The 25616-nt window shown below is 40.5% G+C and overlaps 1 protein-coding gene across 1 annotated transcript in view; it reads left to right on the top strand.

The window, feature by feature from the left end:
* CDC42BPG (CDC42 binding protein kinase gamma) overlaps nucleotides 1-25616 on the top strand; it is a 188035-nt gene that overhangs the window by 115005 nt on the left and 47414 nt on the right. The window contains exons 12-23 of the mRNA XM_089653608.1: nucleotides 1065-1162; nucleotides 3506-3748; nucleotides 4054-4155; nucleotides 4274-4542; nucleotides 8781-8886; nucleotides 10056-10180; nucleotides 13424-13538; nucleotides 17421-17569; nucleotides 17844-17932; nucleotides 18025-18074; nucleotides 18689-18769; nucleotides 23255-23323. Of these exons, the coding sequence (XP_089509734.1) occupies nucleotides 1065-1162; nucleotides 3506-3748; nucleotides 4054-4155; nucleotides 4274-4542; nucleotides 8781-8886; nucleotides 10056-10180; nucleotides 13424-13538; nucleotides 17421-17569; nucleotides 17844-17932; nucleotides 18025-18074; nucleotides 18689-18769; nucleotides 23255-23323 (1496 nt within the window). The remainder of the gene's footprint in view (nucleotides 1-1064; nucleotides 1163-3505; nucleotides 3749-4053; nucleotides 4156-4273; nucleotides 4543-8780; nucleotides 8887-10055; nucleotides 10181-13423; nucleotides 13539-17420; nucleotides 17570-17843; nucleotides 17933-18024; nucleotides 18075-18688; nucleotides 18770-23254; nucleotides 23324-25616) is intronic.

The following is a 25616-nucleotide window of genomic DNA, read 5'->3' as shown; positions in this document are numbered from 1 at the left end:
GGCGGCTGAGTTAGCAACTCTTTCTTGTAGAGAACCATTTATTTGTTTTTACATCAGGATAAGGTGGTGTTGCGGCCTCATCCATTCTTTTTGCCAAAGGTGGTTTCTAGTTTCCATTTGAATCAGGATATTTCCCTCTTTTTTTTCCTAGGTCTCAGTCGGCAAGAGGAAGATCTTTACATGCCATGGATGTGGTTCAGGCAATAAGGGTCTTTTTGAGAATAAAGGTGCCGATTAAAAAGGCTGATTCTTGGTTTATTTTGCTGGAAGGACCCAGGAGAGGTCAGGCAGCATCCAAATCAAGTAGTGGATTCGTCAGTTAATCATTCACGCCTATGGTTTGAAGAGCAAGATTCCACCCTTTTGGGTGAGAGCACACTCTATCAGGTGGAGTGTGGGGGCATTTTGGGCTAACCGCCAGCAGGCTTCAGTTGCTCAGGTTTGCAAGGCTGATACATGGGCTTTGGTTCATACATTCATAAGGTTTTACCAGGTGGATGTCAGAACCACGGAGATATCTGCCTTTGGTCGCAGTGTTTTGCGAACTGCTGAGTAGCTCCTTTTGGGATGTTGACGGTGGTAAGTGTGATGCCACCCACCCCTCAAGGTTTTATTGGTTTGTGATGGCCTACATAGTCATTATTATTGCCTGCTATGTGTCCTGTGATGTATGATTAAACAAAATTGGATTTGTTTTATACATACTTACCAGTAAAATCCATTTCTTGGAGTACATCACGGGACTCAGAGGTCCCTCCCCTCTTTCTGGAATTTCATTGCTTTCTTCAAAAACTGAGGTACTTCCTGTGTAGGAGGGGTTATCTAGGGGAGGACCTCCTCTCTGATTGGTCAGCCAGTGTCCATTCACCTATAGGTGGCATATAACCCACATAGTCATTATTATGGCCTGCTCTGTGTCCCGTGATGTACTCCAAGAAATGGATTTTACAGGTAAGTATGTAGAAAACAAAACCAATTTTTTCACCTCATGTTTTATGATCCTATTACCATAATGCACTGGCCAATAACTACTGTAGTTGTATAAATACTTATTTGTTCCATAGACAAGTCCAAGGAGCAGGATTCTATTTCAGGAGCACATATCCAAACCCTGGAGAAACAAGTGAAAACGCTCAAACAAGAAAAAGACCGATGTACTAAGGTAGAATTTAGAAGGTCATTTAAAGTAGAACTGCATATATATATATATATATATATATATATATATAGCAGTCTGTCCCCCAGTATTACCACAGCAGTATTGTTTTCTTTGTCTCTTAGCTGTGATTTTACCTGTTCATCTACCAGTAGACCTGCTATATTTTTTCTACTTGCTTAAGTCTGCATGTAAATTTGGAGAAACACATGCCCAATGTAAGCATACCAGCAGTGCTGTATTGTTTGTCCAACCCCTGTAACTGTCACTCTTGCTGGAAAGCTTGATCTGTATGCAAATGTATAGAAAATATAAATTATTATTATACAGGATTTATATAGCGCCAACAGTTTGCTCAGCGCTTTACAATATAATGGGAGACAATACAGCAACAATACAGTTCAATACAAGAGGGATAGGAGGGCCCTGCTCCTCGGAGCTTACAATCTAGGAATATAAAGGCATGTGGCATAAAAAGGAATTTATATAATACTATCATTACAGGGTTTTAACCCCATACGGTTATCAGAGTGCAATATTTTTTGCTATAGTGGTCATTTACAATACACCTGCTTTGACAGAAATATGTGAACTTCCTTTGCTGGCCACCCCCTAAATTCTAGTTGTTTGGCTTCAGTACTTCTTTCTCTCACAATATGTGGACGGCTCGTCAAGGCTCCTCTGTAAAGTGCAGTCCTAACTCCTATATTTTAGAGTCTCCATATTGGAGCACGTGTAGCAACCGATACATGAAAGCAGCCCAGTCCTCAAAGAGAAGCATCCCCCTTCTGAAAATTACAAGAAAGGCACCTTTTAAAAATGTTTAGAAATGTCAATCTACAAACAGGTACATATTATTTCCTCCCCATTATTCTCACATGATTGGCATTTTTACAAAGGGTAGATGAATCCATCTCCCTTTTACTTCCTGGAACTCGCCCTAGAACTCTGGATGTGCCTTCTGGAACATGTAACAGGAAGTTCTCAGGATGCAGCTGAGAGGCTAGTGTGACATCACCAGTGCCTTAAGAAACCAGGAAGTGGAAAATAGTATTTGTACATAAAAACAAAAAATGTTTAATGAATGTAAGATTTCATATACACAAGCAGATCTGTATACTGCTGTGATCTTAGTGAAAGGGGGAAAATGTCCAATATAAAGGCCCAGGGACACATTAGAAACACAGCAAGAGCACAATGGCAACTGAAGGCGTCCAATGTGTCCCTATGCCAATTCAAGTGAGCAAACTATACAAAAATAGCAGTCACCCCAATTTATAATGGAAGGGATGTGCACATGGAAGAGCTTTGCACGCCACAAACAAAAGCAGGACAGCCAAGCAAATGGTATCTGCAAAATGATTGGTCAATAATAGAAGCCTTCATGTATTTCTCATGACAGGCTTCCTTTAACCACTTGCCGTCCGCCTACTGTTTTTAAATGGCAGGATGGTGTCACTCTAGGGGCGGGTTGCCGTTCATAAATTGCACCCGCATTTTCTAGTTGTGCGCGCTTCCTCGGAGCACGCAGGACGCGATCCGGTGACATCATTGCTTGTGACATCATTGCTTACTACATTTGAAATCTGTGAATGATCACAGCGATCACATGGTACAAGGCTATTCACAACAGCCTTGTACCATGTGACAAGCTGTGACCAATCACAGCTCACTCAGTATTTCTCAATGGCTGCAAGAATGCAGACAGAGAGAGAGAGAAATTATTGCTTTTATATCCTATATGGGTATAAAAGCAATCACTGTAAAAAAAAAAAAAAAAAAAAAAAAAAAAAAAATCTTCATCACCCCCCACAAGTAGTACAGTGTCATCATGGTGAAACTGTACTGCTAGGGTGACAGTATGTAAAAAAAAAAATATAAATAATATAAAGAAATAAAATACAAATGTAAAAAAAAAATGTGTTAAATTATAATTTTTGGTTATAAACTAATTTGGCTTATTTTTTTTTTTTTTTTTACTAAAAATATAATGGAATACATTTTGGCCAAGGTTTATGATGAAAGATTATTTATTTGCAAAATTGTATACACTTTTTTTCAAAATTTTTGGACATTTTCATTTACATAGCAAACAAAATTAAAATCCCAGCGGTGAATAAATACCACCAAAATAAAGCTTTATCTGTCTCAAAAAAATGGTAAAAAATTCATATGGGTGCAGTGTTGCATGACCGCCCAATTGTCATTCAAAGTGTGATAGCGCTGAAAGCTGAAAATTGCCCTGGACAGGAAGGGGGTAAAAGTGTCCGGACAGGAAGTGGTTAAATTCATCTAATTCATTTGAGATAAGGCTTCCACCCTACTTGTGATCTTGCTCTTTCTACTTAGGACCTCTCTCAAATGTTGGAGCAGCTGAAATCTCAAGGAGAAGAACTTAGGGCGACTCTGGAGAAACAGAGAAGGCTCCAGGAGGAACTGCGTGCATTGGATGAGAAGTGTGAAGGGCAGAGTTCCCAAAATGGTCGTCTGTCTCGCAGGCTGCATGAAAAGGAAGATGAGGCAGAAGCAGCAGCAGAGAAAGTGAGGACATTAAGAAAAGACTTGCAGAAAGCTGAAGCTAGTAGAAGAGAGGTGAGTGATGTGAGCCTAAGTGGTTGGGCATGTCCTCATAAAAAAAAATTTGAAGAGCTGTTTAAAAGGTTTTCTTACATCAAAACTAAATTAGGACCAAAGTAGGAAATTACTTAAAAGTTGTTTGATCAGCAGTGATTTGAGAATTATATTGGCACTTACTGAGTTATATGATGGTACCTAGGAACTATGCTTATTAAATTATGGCACTTTACCATGAGTTTTCTTCAACTTAGTGAAAGCATTGGGCACCACCTCCTCCTTTTTTTGACATAGCCAAAAGTGTTTTGTTTTTTTTTTACTAGGCCGAATCATTAGCAGAAGATTTGTCCATAGAAGTGGAGAGGCAGAGGAAACTGCGAGAGAGGAGTGAGACTCAGGCTCTAGAAGATTTGGAAAGAGTAAAGGTAATGAGCTTGTGGTTCTGATCTCTTCTGTAACATCTCTTCCGTTTTGAATGAACAATTCTTTATGCCTCATATCTACATCAGCTATGTTTGTAACCATTTGCCTGTCCCTGTGCAGACACAGCAGGCTGTTGCTTCTCCTGTCATCAGTGGCTCAATTCATGTTTCTGAGATGACCCAGCTGAGACTGGAACTTGAAAGGAGGGGTCAACAATTGGAGAGTGACCTTTGCCAGTTGCGAGAAGAGTTTGTACGTCGGGAGGCTGATCATGCCAATGAGACAAAAGTGCTCCGTAGAGAACTAGGAGAGAAGGAGACAGAACTGATATCACTAAAACATGAGATGGAGGGAATGCAGGAGGCCATTGGAAAAAACAGACATGACAGGTAGTGGTTTTACTTCTGTCCTCTCTTCACCTGAGTAAGCAATTTGAGTATTTTAAAAGCAGAAGAAAAGTAGACTTGTTCCTCTTAGCAATCAGTCTGGTACCATGTGAAATTGTGTTCTTCTCTTTGCTGGCTTTTTTTCTAACTACAATATCTGGTTTTTGCCTATATCTTGGAGTGGAAAAAGGTTAGAACTTCTCTCAGCTTTATATCCCTGAGGCAATTATTTTTTTATTTTACTTTTATTTGTATTAAACTAGAATGCATTCAACATTAAGGATGTCTGCAACAGTTGGCCGAGAAGGAAACAATGAACAATAGTCATTTTAGCTGTGTCTACCCATTCCATACGGAATATCTATGATGGCTTTTCTATAAACCATGAAATAGGAGGGTCAGGGTAAATCTATTCATGGATGAGGCCTTTCTTTGCCACAAGAGGTATAATAGTGGGCAGTTTTTTGCAACCTTTGGAGATTTTGACTCCAGGCATGTCAATGAATCCAAAAATGCCCACTCTGGAGATAAAGTATATGTAAGCCCTCACCTTGTAAAACCACCCATACAATTTAAAATAGAAATGAAATGTAAAACATTTGTGTATAGACCTAAAAACATTCTACCCCCCCCTTTTTTTTTTTCTTCAAGTGATCATATTCTCTCTGTTCTTAGCCACATGGAGGCGTGCAGAAACCGCAGCACACTGGTCTTCCCAGTGAATAGCTGTGTAAGGGAGGGGGGCATGTCAGCCCAAGCCTGATCATTCTAGGAGTGCACACTGCATTTCCAGCACAGCTAGAGAACTGACCACGCAGAGCTCTCATGCCTAGTGTGGTCAGTGTTTGATAGGAAAGCAGAGGGACTGGCAGGAACACCAGGAATTTCACACAAGTACGCACAGTCCAGAGATTGGCAGAGGAAATTGTGTAAACTTGAGACTATTTTGTTTATCTGGGTTAGGGTAACCCCAGAAGTGTGTCCAGTGGGTTTTCCCAGTCTTTTGGTGGGTGTTTTTTTAACGATGAAGTTAATGTAAGAATTTGCTTTGATGAAAAGAAATGGGTTTTTAGAGAAGTGTGGATATTTCTCCATGGCTACTTTTTTGAGGATTTTCGTTGCTTGTGTTTTTCTCTGTGTTTTCTAGGAATTTGATTTAGCAGTGTCCTTCTTGATTGTGTTTGAGGGTGAGAAGTACTGTGAATTCTGGAGGGACTGTTTTTTTTTTTTTTTTCCACAAAAAGTGGTTAAAGGGATATATGTCTATTTAACATGTTATGAGTATGAAAACGAATTGCTAGGTACGGCAAAGACATTGGATTCTTTGGGCACAGTAAGAGACCACACATTAAGATACATATAACCATTTATTGACATAGGAGTCATATATCCATGATAGGACCCATAGTACAAACATGCTCCTCAAAAGAGGAGATGAGCAAAGCAAGTCATAGTTGAGCACAATGCCCCCCTCATGTGTATTAAAAAGAAAATTACCACTAAGCACATAGTAACAACATGCATTTATCAAAATAAGTTCAACGTGTTTTGCCTGTGCATTTGGCTTCTTCTTTTTCATCTACAGAATTTGGCACCAGGAAGCTTTTTTTTTTGTATTTTTTTATGTTATGAGTTATGAATCTTTGTTAGGAATTATGAAGCCCAGTAGTATATAGGAGATTATTTACAGTCACCGTGTATACCATGTTGATGCAAAAGGCCTTTATGGATATGGAAGGTGTATGTTAGGTTGATGCAAGTTAACATGTTCTAATCCCAGTTCTGTATCCATATACACTGAAGTGCTGTAAAACCAGTCACTTGCATATCTAGTGAGAGAAGCCAAGCTGTACAGTGCGAGATCTGGAAAATTTAAGTCTTCCATTACTGGGGATTGTTCTAAAATATGCAGACCTTTGATTGCTCTTCAAATGCCCCAGGCAAATTCTCTGAACATCCTATAGATATATTTAAGATTAGAATGTTTAAGCTAAATAGGGAGGACCTGCATAGTGTAAAATAGTATAGGGAATGATACCATTTTTATTGAACTAATCCTGCCCATGTAGAATATATTGAAATGCGACCAGGTAGTAAGCAGAGTTTTAAGGGAGCACAATAATTTAGTGGTGGGTTTTGTACAAGTTATGAGGGTTTTTGGGAATAGATACTCTGAGATAAGTAATTTTTGTCTTTGCACCAAATAAAGGGGTAACGATTATTCCATGGTGGTTTGGTGGGTTGGTTAGGTAAAGTGCTTTGGATTTGTCAAAACTGATAGTGTAACCAGAAATCAAACTAAATGATTAAGGGATAATATGTTTGGTAGAGAAGATTTAGGGCAAGAAATGCATAACAGGAGATCACCTGTAAAGGCTGTCATTTTGATGGTTTTGTGATATAGTTAAGCCTTGAAAAAGGTTAGTTGGTGCTTTAGAAATCTGAAACGTGGGTTGATTACTAGGTTTAAAAGAATGAGAGAAAGGGGATTGCCATTCTGGGGCATCAACATGGATATTGTGGATGAGATTTTATTATTAATCAGCTTTGCATGGGAGTTGTGATAGACAGACATATTTGATAAAGAAGGGGAATAGTCATAAAAGCCCTGCATGAGAATATTTGCTTTATAGGGACTATTCTATTGTAAAGGCCTTTTTTAGCATCAAGGATCAAAGCATCATTGAGAGAGAAGAATTTAGCTTCTCTTTGACTGTCGCTGCAGTGGCAGTTTTTATGCCCAAAGTAAAGTGTTTATTATGAAGCCCAGTTGATGAGGGATTGAATAGTGTGAAAATAGGGGTTTGAATGCAGTCTGCCATGTTTTTTGCTAATATCTTGTAATCTGGGTTAAGTAACAAGATTAGGGGGTAGGATTAAATGTACTCCTGTTTTTCCCCTTGTTTCAATATGAATGGGGTATAGGCTTTATTAAATTTGGGATATGGAGTGTTATTATTATTATTATTATTATACAGTATTTATAAAGCGCCAATAGTTCGCTCAGCGCTGTACATTACAAAGGGGGACAGAACATGTGACAGAACAATACCAATACAATGCAAAACATGAGGGGATCGAGGGCCCTGCTCTTTCGAGCTTACTAGGTGTTATGGATGAGAATACACTTAGAGATCTGTTGGCACAGGGGATATTTTCATGGATAGGAGTATAAAAAAGTGGCGGGATATCCATCTAGACCTGGGGTTTATTTGTTTACTGAGTATTTAATAGCTTGTTGAATTTCCAATACAGTTATTGGGGAGTTAAGTTGTTCACGTTGACCAGGAGTTATGGGGCATATTTTTAAAGCAATGAATGTGGCTTTTACCAAAATTCACTGCTTGTGAATCTTCCTGGTGAATGTATCAAAAAAAACAAGCCTGAGCATCTGCACAAAAATTGGAAACCCACTATGTGGCAAATAAACTTGCAAAATATCATACGTTTGTTCCCATATGCAGCCAACAGTATGTGAGATATGTGAATTTTTAAGTGGAGACTGGAGTATTCCAATAGCATTAGTTTATTAACAATGTAATAACACCCTTCCAAACTATGTGGCTCTAACACTAAAATTAACTGCTCCCTAAAGCCAAGCACTCTACTGACCCAGCCACTTGCCCAGTATGCACCACTAATGCTTACTCTCCTATGTGACCAAATAGAGTAAAGGAATGATTCATAACCAGTGAATGTTTTTGGTGAATGTCACATTCGCTGCTTATAATAAGCCTGTATGCACACACATGTAAATTTCTTCCAACCTACTTTCTCCAGTCACTACTACAGACGGGATATCACTACAGCTGGAGTATAGCAATGAGGAAAGTGATGGGCAATGTCCCAAATAGGGACACAGACCTCAATCAGAACTTTAAGCAGGTTATAACTTTCCCCACTTCACTCCTTTTCGCCCTATTCAACCCACACTAAATGGATGGAGTCTCACTACTCAGTAAGCAAGGCATAGGGCTGCTTGTCATCAGATATCTAAAGCAGAGATGACTGAAAGACATCTTAAAGAGTCCAGAATGGCAGCATTCATGCATATCTATGCTAGGTCCATGCTCATTTTAGTCTGACTTTGTGAAATGTTTCCCACTCCAGGTATGTGGTACTGGCCTACTCTTATCATACGCTCCTGCTTACTGTACCTGATTTCTGCTTATTTCCTGTTGATGGGATAAAATGTAATTTTTATAGGCAATATTAGTTTGTTTATTTTGCATTTGAATCAGTGCAAGAGCAAAAGAGGAGGAACTTCAGGAAATCAAGAAGACAAATGAACGGGAGAAGAGTCAACTGAAGGAAGAGAACAGAAAACTCAAGGAAGATTTGCAGAGGGTGAGACCTTGGAATGGCTTTTGTTTAGTTTTTATATATTTTTTCCTGTTAGTACTGTCCATTTCTATCTAAAATATCCAATTTTTCAAGGTCTAATGTTTCCCAGACCCCTACTTTTAACTTGCCATTGCTTATTGCCATTGCTCACAGACAACTGAAATCTTCAGTGCAATGTATATCGCAGGGGATTGTACACCCCATTAACACCCATCATACCATAAAAAATACCTAAACAATAAAATAAATACACAAGTATTGTGGAAACATTTAGGCTGCAGCCCCGTTATTGGTTTTAAATCTGTTTTAATTATGAAATGAACTTTAACCTTTATCAACAAACAGAACTGCTAACAGTTAACCATTAACAGACCAACTTGCTTAGTCACTAAGACTCCAAGCTGCAATATCTTATTCCAACCAAATAACCGTTTACCAACCACTGTCCACCCACCAAGTGGGCAACATTACCTTATAAAGATGGGTCTTCCATATCAAACAGAACTGTTAACCAATAACAGACCAACATGCTTTGTCACCAAGACTCAAGCAGTAATATCTTATGCCAACCAAATAACAGCGTACCAACCACTATCCACCCACAAAGTGGGCGACATTACTCCACATGTAGGTGGACTGCAACAAGGGAAAAATAACAAAGGGGAGGGAGGGTGGTAGAGCAGGTCAAAAGATCCAGACAGAAGGCTGAGGAGAATCAAGAGGTGAATCCAGCTGACCGAGGTAAATGCTGACTTCCCCCTAGTTACAGGAGGTGATATAAGTGAAAGGGTACACTCACTGGCTAGATGTTTCCCGTCTAAAGATTTGTTACCAATCCAGTGCTCAGCAGCTGAGGTAAATCTTCCTATCAACAGCAGGCAGCATTACCTGAAACACAGAACAGAACCAGCAAAGCAACCATAGAGAGACATGCACTTAACAATCATCACATCACAGCCCTTTAAGAGTAAAATGTATATAAAAAACAAATGGGTGTTAGGGGTGACAATCCCATGGGGCCACTTCTCTATTTTTTTCTTTCGTGGCCCTGATATTCCTTTTGACATATCAAGAACAGATATTGGGATCTAGGCCCCACACTGTCCACCTCTTTATCTTTAAGATTGTTACTCGCATGCTGTAAGATTAACTAGCATTTTTTTGCTTTGCAGATTACTGCAACATCAGAAAGAATGGCTGCCTCTCAAAGAAAACTGGAGGAAGAAATACAGTTATTGGAAGACAAGAAAGAAACTTTGGCCAACTGGGAGGCCCAAATCACAGACATTCTTCAGTGGTAAGCAGTTTTGACAAAGGAAAACCTACAGGCAACCTCTGGAAAAAAGACGGTGTGGTTGTTTTGAAGGAGTGCAATACGACGATACTTGAACAAAACTGAGCTGTACCTGTAGCTCATTTTTGCCAGAAAGAAGCCTTTACTGCACAAGTCACAAAATAGCCTGGTGAGGTGTGTCAAAGTGTTGTCAACTTGACCTTGCAGCTCATTTTTTTTTTTGAGCATCGTTATATAGTGCTCCTTCTCCTGAGGTTACCTATGGGTTTTTCTTTGTATCCCGAAAACTTCTTTTGAAAGTTGTGGCTGCAATCTTTCCTGGTCTACCTGTTCTTGGCTTGGTATCAAGAGATCCCTGAATTTTCCTCTTCTTAATAAGTGATTAAATAGTACTGGATGGCAATATTGAAGGATTTGGATATCTTTTTATATCCTTTCCATCTTTATAAATTTCCATAATCTTGTTACGCAGGTCTATTCACAGTTCTTTCCTGATCCACATGGCTCAATAGCTAGCCTGCTCAGTGAATCCACATGAGAGCTAACAAACTCATTGACCATTTATACGCAGACAGTAATTGCAATTTAAAAATTGCCATTTTAACCTGTGTGTCACCTTGTGTGTCTGTACCAGTGCCAAACATTCCATGGTATATGAAATTTTGATCAGGGCCATTTGGGTAATCCTTGGTATGATCAGTCATATTTTAAAGATCAATGCCAACATTTCACGATTTCTGACAGGGTATTTTTCTCTTTTAGTTTAAAATATATACCTATAATACAGCCCTCAAAATTTCCATTCGCACACTCGCATTGTGGGAACGGAAATTACGTTGGGGCGAGCAGTGTAGGGACTAGGATTGTGTGGGAGGGGCAGCGGTGGGGGAAGTTACAGGCAGTGATCTCCCTGTATGGCTTTCAGTGAAAGGGAGATCGCTGCTTGTACGTGCCCCCACCGCTGCACTGATCATTCCTGATCCTTCAGTTCCTTTCCAGGCCCCCCCCCCCCCCACTTCCTGTCTGCTCCTCAGTCCCCAGCCCCTCCACCTATCCTCCGCACTGCTCTGCCTCCCCCTTTGCCCACCCACACTCTAGTCTGTGCTGCTTCTCAGAAGATGTGTGGGCAGGAAATATTATACAGAGCAGCTGGTAGCCATGTGATGACAGAGCCATGTGAGTCTGACCTTCCTTCCACTTCCCTCCTTCCTTCCCACCCCCTGCCTCCTTCCTTCCCACCCCCTGCCTCCTTCCTTCCTCCCCCCTGCCTCCTTCCTCCCCCCTGCCTCCTTCCTTCCTCCCCCCCTACCTTTCTCCCCCCTTCCTACCTCCCTACCTCCTTCCTACCTCCTTCCTTCCCTTCTTCCTCTTCCTTCCCTTCTTCCTCTTCCTTCCCTTCTTCCTCTTCCTTTCCTACCTTTCTCTTCCTTTCCTACCTTTCTCTTCCTTCCTTTCCTACCTTCCTCTTCCTTCCTTTCCTACCTTCCTCTTCCTTCCTTTCCTACCTTCCTCTTCCTTCCTTTCCTACCTTCCTCTTCCTTCCTTTCCTACCTTCCTCTTCCATTGCACTATGGGTCATTCGGCACTGCACTATTTCAACTGGTAATTGCGCAGTCATGCAGTGCTGTACCCAAACAAAATTACATCTTTTTTTTTACACAAATAGAGCTTCCTTTTGGTGGCATTTGATCACCTGTGCGCTTTTTTATTTTTTGCGCTTTAAACAAAAAAAGACCGAAAATTTTGAAAAATTATATTTTTTACATTTGCCTATAAAGCATATATAGTAAACTCAAAGTTCATCATAAATTTAGGCTAAAATGTATTCTGCTACATGTTTTTGGTAAAAAAAAATCCCAATAAGTGTACATTGATTGCTTTGTGTGAAAGTTATAGCATTTACAAACTATGGTATAGATAATGGAATTTACACAGCTTTTACTTTCGGACTGCTTGTCACATTTCTTTAGGTGCTAAAATACCAGGACAGTACAAATACCCCCACATGACCCCTTTTCAGAAAGTAGACACCCAAAGCTGTCTGCTGAGAGGCATATTGAGTCCATTGAAGATTTATTTTTTTTCCACAAGTTTTTGGAAAATGACAAAAACATATATATATATATTTTTTTTACACAAAGTTGTCAATTAAATGATATATTGCTCACACAAGCCATGGGTATATGTGGAATTACACCCCAAAATACATTCTGCTACTCTACCGAACAGAGTGTGACTGTTTAAGGTGTTGGACAGGTGTCTTTTATACTGATAACAAGTTCAAACAGGTGCCATTCTTCTTCATAATTCTTTCCAAATCAGCCAATGTGATTGTCTGGATTTTTTTTTCTCATTTTGTCTCTCATAGTTGAGGTCTACCTATGATGCCAATTACAGACCTCTCTCATCTTTTTAAGTGGGAGAACTTGCACAATTGGTGGCTGACTAAATACTATTTTGCCCCACTGTACCTGCAGCAACTTTGATAATAATCCCATTTGCCCCTGCTGCAGTAAATGCATGTTGGAAGTTGTAACTTCTGCTGGTGACCTAAAGCTGTTTAGTCATGAATTTTATTGCATAGTTACATTGATCCATTGTAAGTATGGTTATTGCATACCTGATTGATATCTGTAAAAGCTGTAAATCACTGTAGCAGTCACTACTACTACAGTGATAGCAGCAGTGTTTCAAATCCAATGTCAATTGGCTGCCCTTCTTCAACGTGACCACAGAAAACCACAAGCTGGGCACTGCGACCATTCACAGAACACTTTGTATTTTTTTTCAATGAATACAAAGCATTCTCTGATGAGGTGAAGAGGTGAGGGGTTGGGAGGTATGCAGAGGAGACTTAAGATAATACAGCCATGTTCATTCCATTAAATCTTTTTTTTTTATTTATAGTCTTGGTGTATCTTAGGCTCTGTGGACTGCTCTTGTGTCATCCAGTTATTCTTTTCATGGTATAAAACTTTAAGAAAACATTAAGGAAAAAAAAAAACTGTACGTTCCCTGCTTTCCAGGCTGCATTGCCATAGCTTGCCTGCAGGGATGTGAAAATACCCCTCTACCCCCTTGGCTGAAATTACTCCTGGAGAAAGAACGGAGGCCCTGAACTGTAAAGCACACATTGTCCTATCAGGGTTCTGATTTTACTTATTCAGAAAGATCCATTTGCTTGTGTTTTGGCATTGTTCTACAGAGTTCACTACACAATATTGACCACTGTGTCTAATTTTTTAGGGTGAATGATGAGAAGCAGTCTCGTATATATCTACAGGCTTTATCTGTCAAAATGACTGAAGAGCTTGAGGCATTGAAGAGTTCCGGAAATCAAACGCCATCCAGCAAGACAGGGGTAAGATGCAACTTTTTAATTTTTTTTTTATTTTTCAAGAAAAATAAAATTTTAAAAATCCTAATCTTTTAAGGTTAGATATGTTTGGTGATAGACACATTTACGTTCAGTTTTTAGCATTCCATAAGGGTTTTGTAGGCCCATCAGTTTCCCATTTTGTTTCTGGTATTATAGGCATGGGAGAATTAGCGATTTAGCAGAAATTATTTTTAAACTGCCATGAAAAAATATTAGTGTTTCAGAAGAGGGATTAAGAGGATTTAGTGAAACTCTGGTCTTATGGGGGTATTTAGGGGTTATGTAAGTATATGTATATGTGGCATGTAGTTTAACACTGAGAAACTAAATTGTCGGCATAGGGCTGTTGTGCAGATCCAGAGAGATCAGAGAGCAGCTTTTTAGCCATCCCTTCAAACAAAACGAGCTACTTTATGCAGCGATTGTGTACAGCAGAATATAAGCTTTTTAACTAAGAAATAGAAACCCTAAATCAGCAGGTATATACAGTGCATCCAGAAAGTATTCACAGCGCTTAACTTTTGCCACATTTTGTTATGTTACAGCCTTATTCCAAAATGGATTCAATTAATTTTTTTCCTCAACATTCTACAAACAATACCCCATAATCTCAACATGAAAGAAGTTTGTTTTGAAATCTTTGCAAGTTATTAAAAATAAAAAATGAAAAAAACCACATGTGCATAAGTAGTCACAGCCTTTGCAATGACACTCAAAATGGAGCTCTGGTGCATCCTGTCCCACTGATCATCCTTGAGATGTTTCCACAACGTGATTGGAGTCCACCTGTGGGAAATTCAGTTGATTGGACATGATTAGGAAAGTCATAAACCTGTCTATATAAGGTCCCACAGTTAACAGTGCATGTCAGAGCACAAACCAAGCCATGAAGTCCAAGGAATTGTCCGTAGACCTCCGCGACAGCATTGTATCAAGGCACAGATCTGGGGAAGGGTACAGAAAATATTTTGCAGAATTGAAGGTCCCAATGAGGACAGTGGCCTCCATCATCCATAAATGGAAGAAGTTTGGAACCACCAGGAATCTTCCCAGAGTGGTCCACCCGGACAAAATGAGCGATCAAGGGAGAAGGGCCTTAGCCAGGGAGGTAACCAAGCACCCGATGGTCACTCTGAAAGAGCTCAAGCGCTTCTCTGTGGAGAGAGGAGAACCTTCCAGAAGAACAACCATCTGTGCAGCCCTCCACCAGTCGGGCCTGTATGGTAGAGTGGCCAGACGGAAGCCACTCCTCCGTAAAAGGCAAATGGCAACCCGCCTGGAGTTTTCTAAAAGGCACCTGAGGGACTCTCGGACCATGATAAACAAAACTCTCTGGTCTGATGAAACAAAGATTGAATTCTTTGGCCTGAATGCCAAGCGTCATGTTTGGAGGAAACCAGGCACCGCTCACCACCTGGCCAATACCATCCCTACAGTGAAGCATGGTGGTGGCAGCATCATGCTGTGGGGATGTTTTTTAGCGGCAGGAACTGGGAGACTAGTCCGGATCGAAGGAAAGATAAATGCAGCAATGTACAGAGACATCCTTGATGAAACCTTGTTCCAGAGCGCCCTGGATCTTAGACTGGGGCAACGGTTTATCTTTCAACAGGACAACAACCATAAGCACACAGCCCACATAACAAAGAAGTGGCTACGGGCCAACTCTGTGAATGTCCTGGAGTGAACCCGATTAAACATCTCTGGAGAGATCTGAAAATGGCCGTGCACCCACACTCCCCATCCAACCTGTTGGAGCTTGAGAGGTACTACAAAGAAGAATGGGAGAAATTGCCCAAAAATAGGTGTGCCAAGCTTGTAGCATCATACTCAAAACGACTTGAGGCTGTAATTGGTGCTAAAGGTGCTTCAACAAACTATTGCGCAAAGGCTGTGAATACCTATGTACATGTGTTTTTTTTTTTTTTTATTTTATTTTTAATAAATTACAAAGATTTCAAAATTACCTTCTTTCACGTTGTCATTATGGGGTTTTGTTTGTAGAATGTTGAGGGAAAAAAATGAATTTATTCCATTTTGGAATAAGGCTGTAACATAACAAAATGTGGCAAACGTTAAGCGCTGTGAATACTTTATGGATGCACTGTACAGTGGGGCAAAAAAGTATTTAGTCAGCCACCAATTGTGCACGTTCTCCCACTTAAAAAGATGAGCAAGGCCTGTAATTGGCATCATAGGTAGACCTCAACTATGAGAGACAAAATGAGAAAAATAATCCAGACAATCACATTGGCTGATTTGGAAAGAATTTATTTGCAAATTATGGTGGAAAATAAGTATTTGGTCACCTACAAACAAGCAAGATTTCTGGCTCTCACAGGCCTGTACCTTCTTCTTTAAGAGGCTCCTCTGTTCTGCACTCATTACCTGTATCAATGGCACCTGTTTGAACTTGTTATCAGTATAAAAGACACCTGTCCACAACCTCAAACAGTCACACTCCAAACTCCACTATGGTGAAGACCAAAGAGCTGTCGAAGGACACCAGAAACAAAATTGTAGACCTGCACCAGGCTGGGAAGACTGAATCTGCAATAGGCAAGAAGCTTGGTGTGAACAAATCAACTGTGGGAGCAATATATAGAAAATGGAAGACATACAAGACCACTGATAATCTCCCTCGATCTGGGGCTCCATGCAAGATCTCACCCCGTGGGGTCAAAATGATCACAAGAACGGTGAGCAAAGATCCCAAGACCACACGGGGGGACCTAGTGAATGACCTGCAGAGAGCTGGGACCAATGTAACAAAGGCTACCATCAGTAACACACTGCGCCGCCAGGGCCTCAGATCCTGCAGTGCCAGACGTGTCCCCCTGCTTAAGCCAGTACATGTCAGGGCCCCTCTGAAGTTTGCTAGAGAGCATTTGGATGATCCAGAAGAGGATTGGGAGAATATCATCTGGTCAGATGAAACCAAAATAGAACTGTTTGGTAGACACACAACCCGTCATGTTTGGAGGAGAGAGAATGCTGAGTTGCATCCAAAGAACACCATACCTACTGTAAAGCATGGGGGTGGCAACATCATGCTTTGGGGCTGTTTCTCCACAAAGGGACCAGGACGACTGATCCATGTACAGGACAGAATGAATGGAGCCATGTATCGTGAGATTTTCAGTGCAAACCTCCTTCCATCAGCAAGGGCATTGAAGATGAAATGTGGCTGGGTCTTCCAACATGACAATGATCCCAAACATACCGCCCGGGCAACGAAGGAGTGGCTTCGTAAGAAGCATTTCAAGGTCCTGGAGTGGCCTAGCCAGTCTCCAGATCTCAACCCCATAGAAAACCTTTGGAGGGAATTGAAAGTCTGTGTTGCCCAGCGACAGCCCCAAGACATCACTGCTCTAGAGGAGATCTGCATGGAGGAATGGGCCAACATACCAGCAACAGTGTGTGCCAACCTTGTGAAGACTTACAGGAAACGTTTGACCTCTGTCATTGCCAACAAAGGATATATAACAAAGTATTGAGATGAACTTTTGATATTGACCAAATACTTATTTTCCACCATAATTTGCAAATAAATTATTTCCAAATCAGCCAATGTGATTGTCTGGATTTTTTTTCTCATTTTGTCTCATAGTTGAGGTCTACCTATGATGCCAATTACAGGTCTCTCTCATCTTTTTAAGTGGGAGAACTTGCACAATTGGTGGCTGACTAAATACTTTTTTGCCCCACTGTATATATAACCTTCTTGTGGATTTGCAAAATACAAATGTTGTTACATATCTTTCCATGATGAATGCACCAATGACATCCGTTGCTGACCTCTAGGATTTTTACACCACAGTCCCAGTGGAGACCATTTTATTTTTGCATTGTCTTCCATTGTAGGAAAGCCAGTGGAAAGCACGCAGACTGCAGAAATTAGAGGCTTCAGGACGTTTAGAACTCCAGTCTGCCCTTGAGGCAGAGATCCGAGCCAAGCAGACTGTTCAGGAAGAGTTGAACAAATTCAAATCTGAGAACCTTGAAACAGATAGGTGAGTTGTCTGAAGTGTATATTGCTTGTCTACATCAAGTTATATAATGGTTCCCCTTTCTTGAGTGATATTCTGGATTCATCTATAAGTCATTCCATTGTATTTTCCTAGAACACTGCATTTAATGATCTTTTATGACTATGTTTAACAATCAGATGTCTTTTGTCTTGGCAGTATGCTGCCATATGAGTGCATTAGACATGAAGAATAATGAAGAATAATAAAGTAAGTTTGCCTGCCATGTTTTATGACTCTATTTTCATAATTAAAATAGAAAGCTACAGGAGGCAGAAGAAGAAAACAAGAAGCTGAAAGCAGAACTAGAGAAACTGCGTGAGGAAGCAAAGTCAAAGGTTACAGCAGGTAACACATGGACATCATTTGTGATAAAGCCTTATTGCAGAAACAGTGCTTGGTTATTCTAATTTATCCACATAACATTGTTTGTTTTTCAGAAAACAAGCCACAGCGTTCACTCATACCATTTCTGTCCTTTCGTTCGGAGGTACAAGCACATTAAATTCTTTGCAGAAATACTTTATCAGTTTTGTGTTGAACTGTGCCCCTTTGTCTTCCAACAGCACTAAGAAGGAATATGATAAAAAATGATCTATTTACGTGAAACACCTATAAGAGATTTGGGTGGAGGCATTAGGGATGACGTTTTTCTACATTGTGATGTTATCTGCACATCTCTCCATATTAGCCAATCAGAGGAAGACTTGCATTCATTGATTAATTACAAGGCTTCTCCTGAATGGCCGAGAAGCATTCATGCCCATTCAGTTTTGTTCCAGCAGCTGACAGGAAGTTGCCTGTACTGCTTCTAGAACACATCCATGTATATTGTATGTAGCTGATGTTACAACAGTATGATACAATGCACACAGTGGCCACATAGTAATGTAATATAAATAGTTTGGGCCACCTTAGCCCAAAACAAAGGGCAGAAGTTGCATATTAAAGCAATGTGTATATAATGCAATCATAAAGTGTTTAAAAATTCAAGTCTGTAACAAGCTAGCATGAATTGTGTAAAAAAAAAAAATAGCACAAGTCCAAAAATAACTGATGAGTTTGAGCATTGCTTTCTGATAGTATTTTTTCTCTTTTTTTCAGAAGGATCTGGTCAGTACAGAATCTTCTGAGCTGCCCCAAACATTCAGCAATGTTATTTTGAGACGTGGAGACAGAACTGATGTGAGTATGTGATGACTAGGATTGCATTCAGTAAGGGAAAAGTGCCAGCAGTTGTTACATTTTTAGAACTGTGCTGCCTATGGCCACCGCCTTCATTCTCAAACCTTTGAAATGTCAAAGTTGGAAGCACCCACTACAGAATTTTGTATTTTAAAACTAGTATCTTTTGCAGTAAATGAGTTATAAAAGTGTTTGATATCGAATTTATACATTCACATTTTTTTTTCATATTAAACTTGCAACATTCACAACAGGTAAACTTTTTAGCATACTTTGAAAAGGTAGTCTGTCATTTAGCTTACCACCTTAAGTGAGACTGCTGCTTGTGGGACTCACAATTTGGTTGCTAACTGCAGGGCAATAAAGTTCTTGTTTCACATCACTGCACATCAAGTGACTAAGGAACTAGTATATATTTTCCAACAGAGAGCTATCTAACTTGCAATGGACCAAAATCCTCTTCTACTTTATCCATGACACGAACACTTCCCATCTGTTGCTCCCAAAGCTAAACTGATCCAAACAGCTCTTTTATACTTCCCTTTTAAGATCTTCTGGCTTTCATCAAGTACCAGTTAATCGGTATTTCAGGTTGTAGAATCAGCACCCATTATCTGCCTTTGAGCAGCCAGTAAGCGCCTTTGCCTGAATGTAGATGCCACCCTCATGTGGTGGATCTGTTCTGGAGATTAGGATCTGCTAGTACTGCAAAGATGTTTTGGAAGCAAAAAAGCTGGTGAAATACCTAAAGTTTACTTGAGGGTTCAGGTAAGCTTTCTGTTTTCAATATAAATGAATGTCGAAAGGTGCATTAGGAACGCTGTATTCATGAGTGTAATATACTGTATACGGCATTGGAGATGAAACAGTTTTGTCTTAAAGCAAACCTGAAATAAAGGACATTATAGCGGCTTCCCTCCTGGGAATGCTAGTTTGCTAGGCTGATACCTTGTTCCTTTTGCTTTGTCACTAACCTGGAGCTAATGTGCAGATAAGTCATGCTGATTTTATTTTTTGCATACCAGTGTTAGGTCTGTAACTCAAAGTGTTTGAGCCATATTAGCTGAGCAACTAATCTTTTCAGGAATAAGCCAGCCATGGCAAATATGAGAACATGCTTCTGCACTGTGCTGTAGAGTCTTCTTGTGAGATTTGGGATATTTGGCATTCTCCGCATCCCTCTGGAAGGTTTGTGACATTTCAAACTGCCATACTGCAGTACATAATCTATGAGTAAGGTGAATTCAGTTTTTTTTCCCCTTTAAAGCCGCTATTTATTATGTAGGAGGGGCCCCCGATGTGTTGAGGAGTGACTTTTATGTTGGAATATCTAATAATATATAGGAGTTAGTATGATATTTGTAAGACTATTTTTTGCCCATGTTTGAACTTTACAAAACTGATTGGGTTAATTTTTCTTAAAACTGAATAGACAGTCTCTAGACATATACTAATTAGCCTAACTGAAACAAAACCTGGTTAATGAGAAATTAACAAGAATCTTCAGTGAAGCACAAATATTTTGGAAGACATGGAAACCATGAGGCTTATTACTCAACACCCAAACAAGAGAAAATAGCTTTGTGAATTGTTTCCCTATTTGTTAACTCTGAGATATCCATTCACAAAGTATTGGTGTTTAACCACTACTAGTTCTATTATAACTATATGACAGAAGGGAATTGTGGCAGCTGAAGGTAAGGGGTGCAGATATATATCAACAGAAGAGAAGGATGCATATGTGGTAACATACTTTATCCAGCCAACCCCTCCCCCCCTTCACAATTGTTTTGGATTCTGTATGATTGTCCTAGGGAGTAATGGAACACTCTTTTGCTGACATCTGTGTCACCACTGAGTCCTGTAATGATCTGGAAGCCAGTAGGAATCTAAATGCTGCAGCAGACCAATGACTTTGGCTCTCCTGAAATTCAGTCGCAGCAAACCTCACCTGGGGATGTAATCTTTTGAGGCATACTTTTATATACTGAAAGAGTCGCTTTACTGGCAAATAGCAGTTTTGTGGCCTTTTATTTGGCACTTGTGTGTGTAACAGGTGCACAATGGAAGTTCGTAGGGAAACTTTTTTTTCTATCTCTATCTCATACCTCCAAATATGGAATTTGCGAAAGTGGTGCATGCTGGGTGGAGAAGCCATAGCAAAAATGAGTGTAGCTTAATTGTCTTTAAAGTGGCAGTGGTTATACCATTTACCTTTTTGGAATCAATTATCAAGCTTAATAACCACAAAACAATCGCCTGGCTGAAAAGAAAAAATGTCAATGTTGCCAGGCACAGCAAATTAAAACTGCTGTAGACTATTTACCAACCATCAACTGCTAAAACCATAAAAACGCTTGGTAATAAGTATGTAATATATGGCATAGCCAACAAAGTACTGTGGTCAATGTATGGAACACATAACATAGTATTTGCAGTGCAAGGTTCAGAAGTATATAATATACAGCATCCCGTATGTAGTACAGTGGTCAGAACTGAATAGCTGCATCCTGCAGGAGTCAGAACTATTTAATGAAAACATACCATTTAGAGTGCATGGGTCTGGAGTATAAGCCAATATAAGTGAAAGGATGGACACTGCTTAGCCAACCCCAGGAGTCCGAAGTTGAGGAATAGCCTCAGCCGCCGTACTGGACATGCCCTTTGACACGTTTCCTCTGACCTTTGTGACCAAGCCCTGGTGGGTAGGGCAAAATGCATCAGAGGGCTTTTCCAGTACAGCGGCTGAAGCCATTCCTCAACATTGCACTCCTGGGATCGGTTGAGCAGCATCCATCCTTTCATTTGTATTGGCTGACACTGGAATCGCTCAGACTCATGCTCCCCTCTTCTCACTTGCCGGTGGGGTGATCCTTTTCCTTCCATACGTAGCTTGGAGTGGCACCATAAGGTCTACTTTTCACTGGGTCAAGAGTATGTAACGTAAAACACAGCATATACTGTAGTGGGTAACTGTCAATAAGCATGTAACATAGGGTCCCTTTCATTGCTGCTTAATGGGAGGAAAAATTGATGCACAAGGGATGAAAGAATACACTTGTGTTGGTGATTCAGAGGAAAAAAATAACCTGTTGTCTGATCTGTAGGGGGGAAAAAAAAATCTCAGTGTTGGTGATTATAGTGAATAAATGCCCAGGTGTCAGAGCATAAAGGGGGAAAAAATGTGTTGCTGTTGAGGTGCAGAGGGGGAAAAACCCTGGCAACAGTGAGTAAAGGGACTATAGGTCCTGGAATTTGGGAGTAGAGTGAAAACCTGCCCAACTGTTGGTTAGTGGAGGGATAAAATGACCGTGCTTTGTTGGCCAGTGACTTAAAAAAAAAATCTTTAAAAAATGACCTGGTGCTTGTCTCAGTAAAGGCAAGCAATGGCCACAGTTGCTGGTCAGTGGAAGGAAAAAAAAAGCCACTCCCCCCCTTTGCCCGATCACTGCTTGGAAAATTGATGCCCTGCCTTTGCTGGAACCGTGGCCTGGTGCAATTGGTGGGGAGAAATTATCCATTCCCCAAACCGTTGGTAGACAGTGGGGTGCATTCCTTTCCCGCATTGGTGGTCAGTGGGGTGCAATCCTTTCCTGCATTGGTGGTCAGTGGGGTGCAATCCTTTCCCGCATTGGTGGTCAGTGGGGTGCAATCCTTTCCAGCATTGGTAGTCAGTGGGGTGCAATCCTCCCCAGCATTGGTAGTTTGAGGGGTACATGCCTCCCCAGTGTTGGTGATCATTAGGGTACAATCATTTCTAGCACGGGTGGTCAATGGGGTACAACCTATCCCCCAATATTAGTGGTCAGTAGGGTACAACATTTCCATGAATATTTATCATAATGATGATCATTGGGGTACAATCCTTCCCAGCATTGGTCAGTAGGGTACAATGTATCCCTCAATACAAGTGGTCAATGATGTAAAACATGTTCCCTAATATTAGTAGTTAGTGGGATACCACATGTCTTGCAAGATTAGTGGTCAGTGGGGTCCATGAATTTATTAACTCTATATGCAGATTGATTTTAACACAATGGTGAACATTATGTAGTGGCTAAACTTAGTGTCTCTTCACACCTTTTATGTTCAGTGCATTGCATTAACACAGGTGCATGTTACTGCTTGTTTATTTAGAACTGTCCATTATTTTTTACTTAATTGCCAACGCACCAGAACAAACAGAAAAAAAAAATTCACCTGCGCCTTTTTCTGATGCAGCCCACTTCAACATATGGTAGTTCATTACTGTGTGTTGCTGTATTGCACTAGGGTGCCATTGAAGAGAACGAATGTATGTGAAGAAGCCCACAACTTTTTGATCAGGTTAATGGCTTTGCTGATTGATGCTGTCCACAATATTTCAAACGTTTTTAATCTATTATTTAGTTTAAGTGCTATTCTAACAGACAGACGGGTGTTGCTCTCCTGGTAACTGCTTTCAGCATGAATTTTTAAATAGAAACAATATTTTTCTTTTTCTAGTCTGTGAAGAGTAAGATTAACAGAAGGTCTGTTGGAATCATAGAATATACAGAAGAGCCATCAGACAAAGTAAGTCTGCTTGCGTTTGTTCTTTTACCTTTGAGGATAATCTTCAGATAAGTTTCTGGTTGGTGCGGGGATATCAGATGACTTGCCACTATTACCACACAACCCCAAATGCAAACTTTAATTCAAATATTAATAATTCCTCCCCCACGTGCCCCTTCCCCTGACTTCTTTGTCAAGATCAACAGCTCAACTATCAACCTGTCCCCCCATGCCAAGGTGCTGGGTGTAATCCTGAACTATCCTTTTGGCTCCACATCAAATCAATGTCCAAAGCAGCTTGCCTCAAACTCCCAAAATACGCCCCTTCCTAACCAATGACACCACAAAGCTTCTAGATCACTCCCTGGTCCTCTCTCGCCTTGACTACGGCAATTCCCTCCTCATTGGCTTACCTTTACATAGCCTATCCTCCCTTAAGTCCATCATGAATGCTGCTACCAGACTCATTCACCTTACCAACCGCTCAGTGTCTGCTACCCCTCTCTTCCCATCCCTCCACTCTCTTCTGCTCTCCCAAAAAATGAAATCTAAAATACTAACAACTTACAAAGCCATCCACAACTCTGCTTCCAGCTACATCACTAACCTAGTCTCAAAATACCAACCTAATTGTGCTCTTTGTTTCTCCTAAGACCTATTTTCTCTAGCTCACTTGTCACCTCCTCCCTTGCTTGCCTCCAGGACTGCTCTGGAGCCTCTTCCATCCTCTGGAACGCCCTACCCCAGTCTGTCCGACTGTCTCCTACTCTGTCCACTTTTAAGATCATCCCTGAAAATCACTCTCTTCAGAGAGGCCTACCATTTCCCCACCCAACAACTGTACTTTTATTTTCTCCATCAGCTCATCCCCCACAGTTATTACCTTTTTGTATCTCTTGACCCTCCCTCTTAGATTGTAAGCTCTAACGTTCAGGGCCCTCTTAGTACAATTACAATGAAATTTAATATAGTAGGAATTACTGCCCTTGTGTAGTAAAGCGCTGCGTAAACTGTTGGCGCTATATAAATCCTGAATAATAATAATGTCCATTATTGGCCTACTTCTGTATGAGAAATGTTTCTCCAGCAATAGGTGTCCTCTTTGGTTACTGTCAGACAATTGTACAGTCTACATTGTTGCCAGAATTTCTGCTACACGAAAATTTATTACAGGTCAACAAGGGTCTCTATAGTATAGCACACTTTCTAGACCATAAAGGAATTAGACAGTCATCTTATTTTTTTTTTAGAAACATTGCAGATGCCCCTACAGAAACCTTTCACCTGTGCCAAATTAATCACTATTTGCAGACTCTGAGCAAGGGGCAGGTAGATATAACCAGTAGGACCCAGTTCCAGATACTGATTCCCCCAGGGGGGGAATATCTGAGTTATATGCTCTATTTAATAGTCAATATAACAAGCCATCCTATCAAACGTCATGGGAGTCAGACTTGGGGGAGACGATGGCGGAGGAGAAGTGGATACAGTGGTTAACTATAGTACACAAAGGAATACTCTACACGACTCTAGTAGAGACGAACTACAAGGTACTATCCCAATGGTACCTTGTTCCGGCAAGGCTAGCAAAGCTCTACCCTGGTACCTCATCTCTCCACTTCCAAGAATGTTGGCAGGAAGGCGATATTTACCATGTCTGGTGGTCTTGCCCAAAGATCAAATAATTTTGAATCTGTATATTCTTGTCTACTCGGCAACAGGATGAAATATCCCCAAAAGCGCAAAAACAGCGTTGTTCAGACATTTCGGATGAGACATCTTCGAACCCTAATTTTCTTTATCTTCTCAGCCACTAAAATAACCATAGCGGGAGCATGGAAATCACCTGTGACTAACGTTACCTTGGTCAAACTTGAAGTATCTTGGATTGTTAGGGACCAGCAAGCTAGGTTTGAGAAGGTGTGAAATCCCTGGATTGCATATCTTCAAGCCCCCAGACACCAGGACATCTTGAGGCCCAGGATTTAGACCGGGAGGACCAATGCTCTTCCTTTCTTTTCTTTTTTCTTCTCTCTTCTTTTTTTTTTCTCTTTTCACTTTCCTCTCTTCTCTCCTCTTCTCTCTTATTGCCCCCCTTTAAAATAATCACATTTTGTTGCTTTGCAGCTTGAAATGAAGACAGGCACAGTTTGTTTTATCCAGCTGTATTTACTCAGTGAAACTTATAACATCCAAGAGAAAGAACACCAACATGTCAGGAAAAAAAATTTAAACTCAAAAACAGAATAACTCAGTCAGGTGTAGCTAATCACCTTCTGAATGGCACACAAAGCTGTTTGACTTTCAGCTGTGG

Source organism: Staurois parvus, unplaced genomic scaffold (assembly GCF_062004578.1).
Source record: "Staurois parvus isolate SC_StPar_1 unplaced genomic scaffold, SC_StPar_1.0 ptg000715l, whole genome shotgun sequence".
Taxonomy (NCBI): domain Eukaryota; kingdom Metazoa; phylum Chordata; class Amphibia; order Anura; family Ranidae; genus Staurois; species Staurois parvus.
The sequence above is the reverse complement of the archived record's forward strand: the minus strand, read 5'-3'. Positions and strand labels throughout refer to the sequence as shown.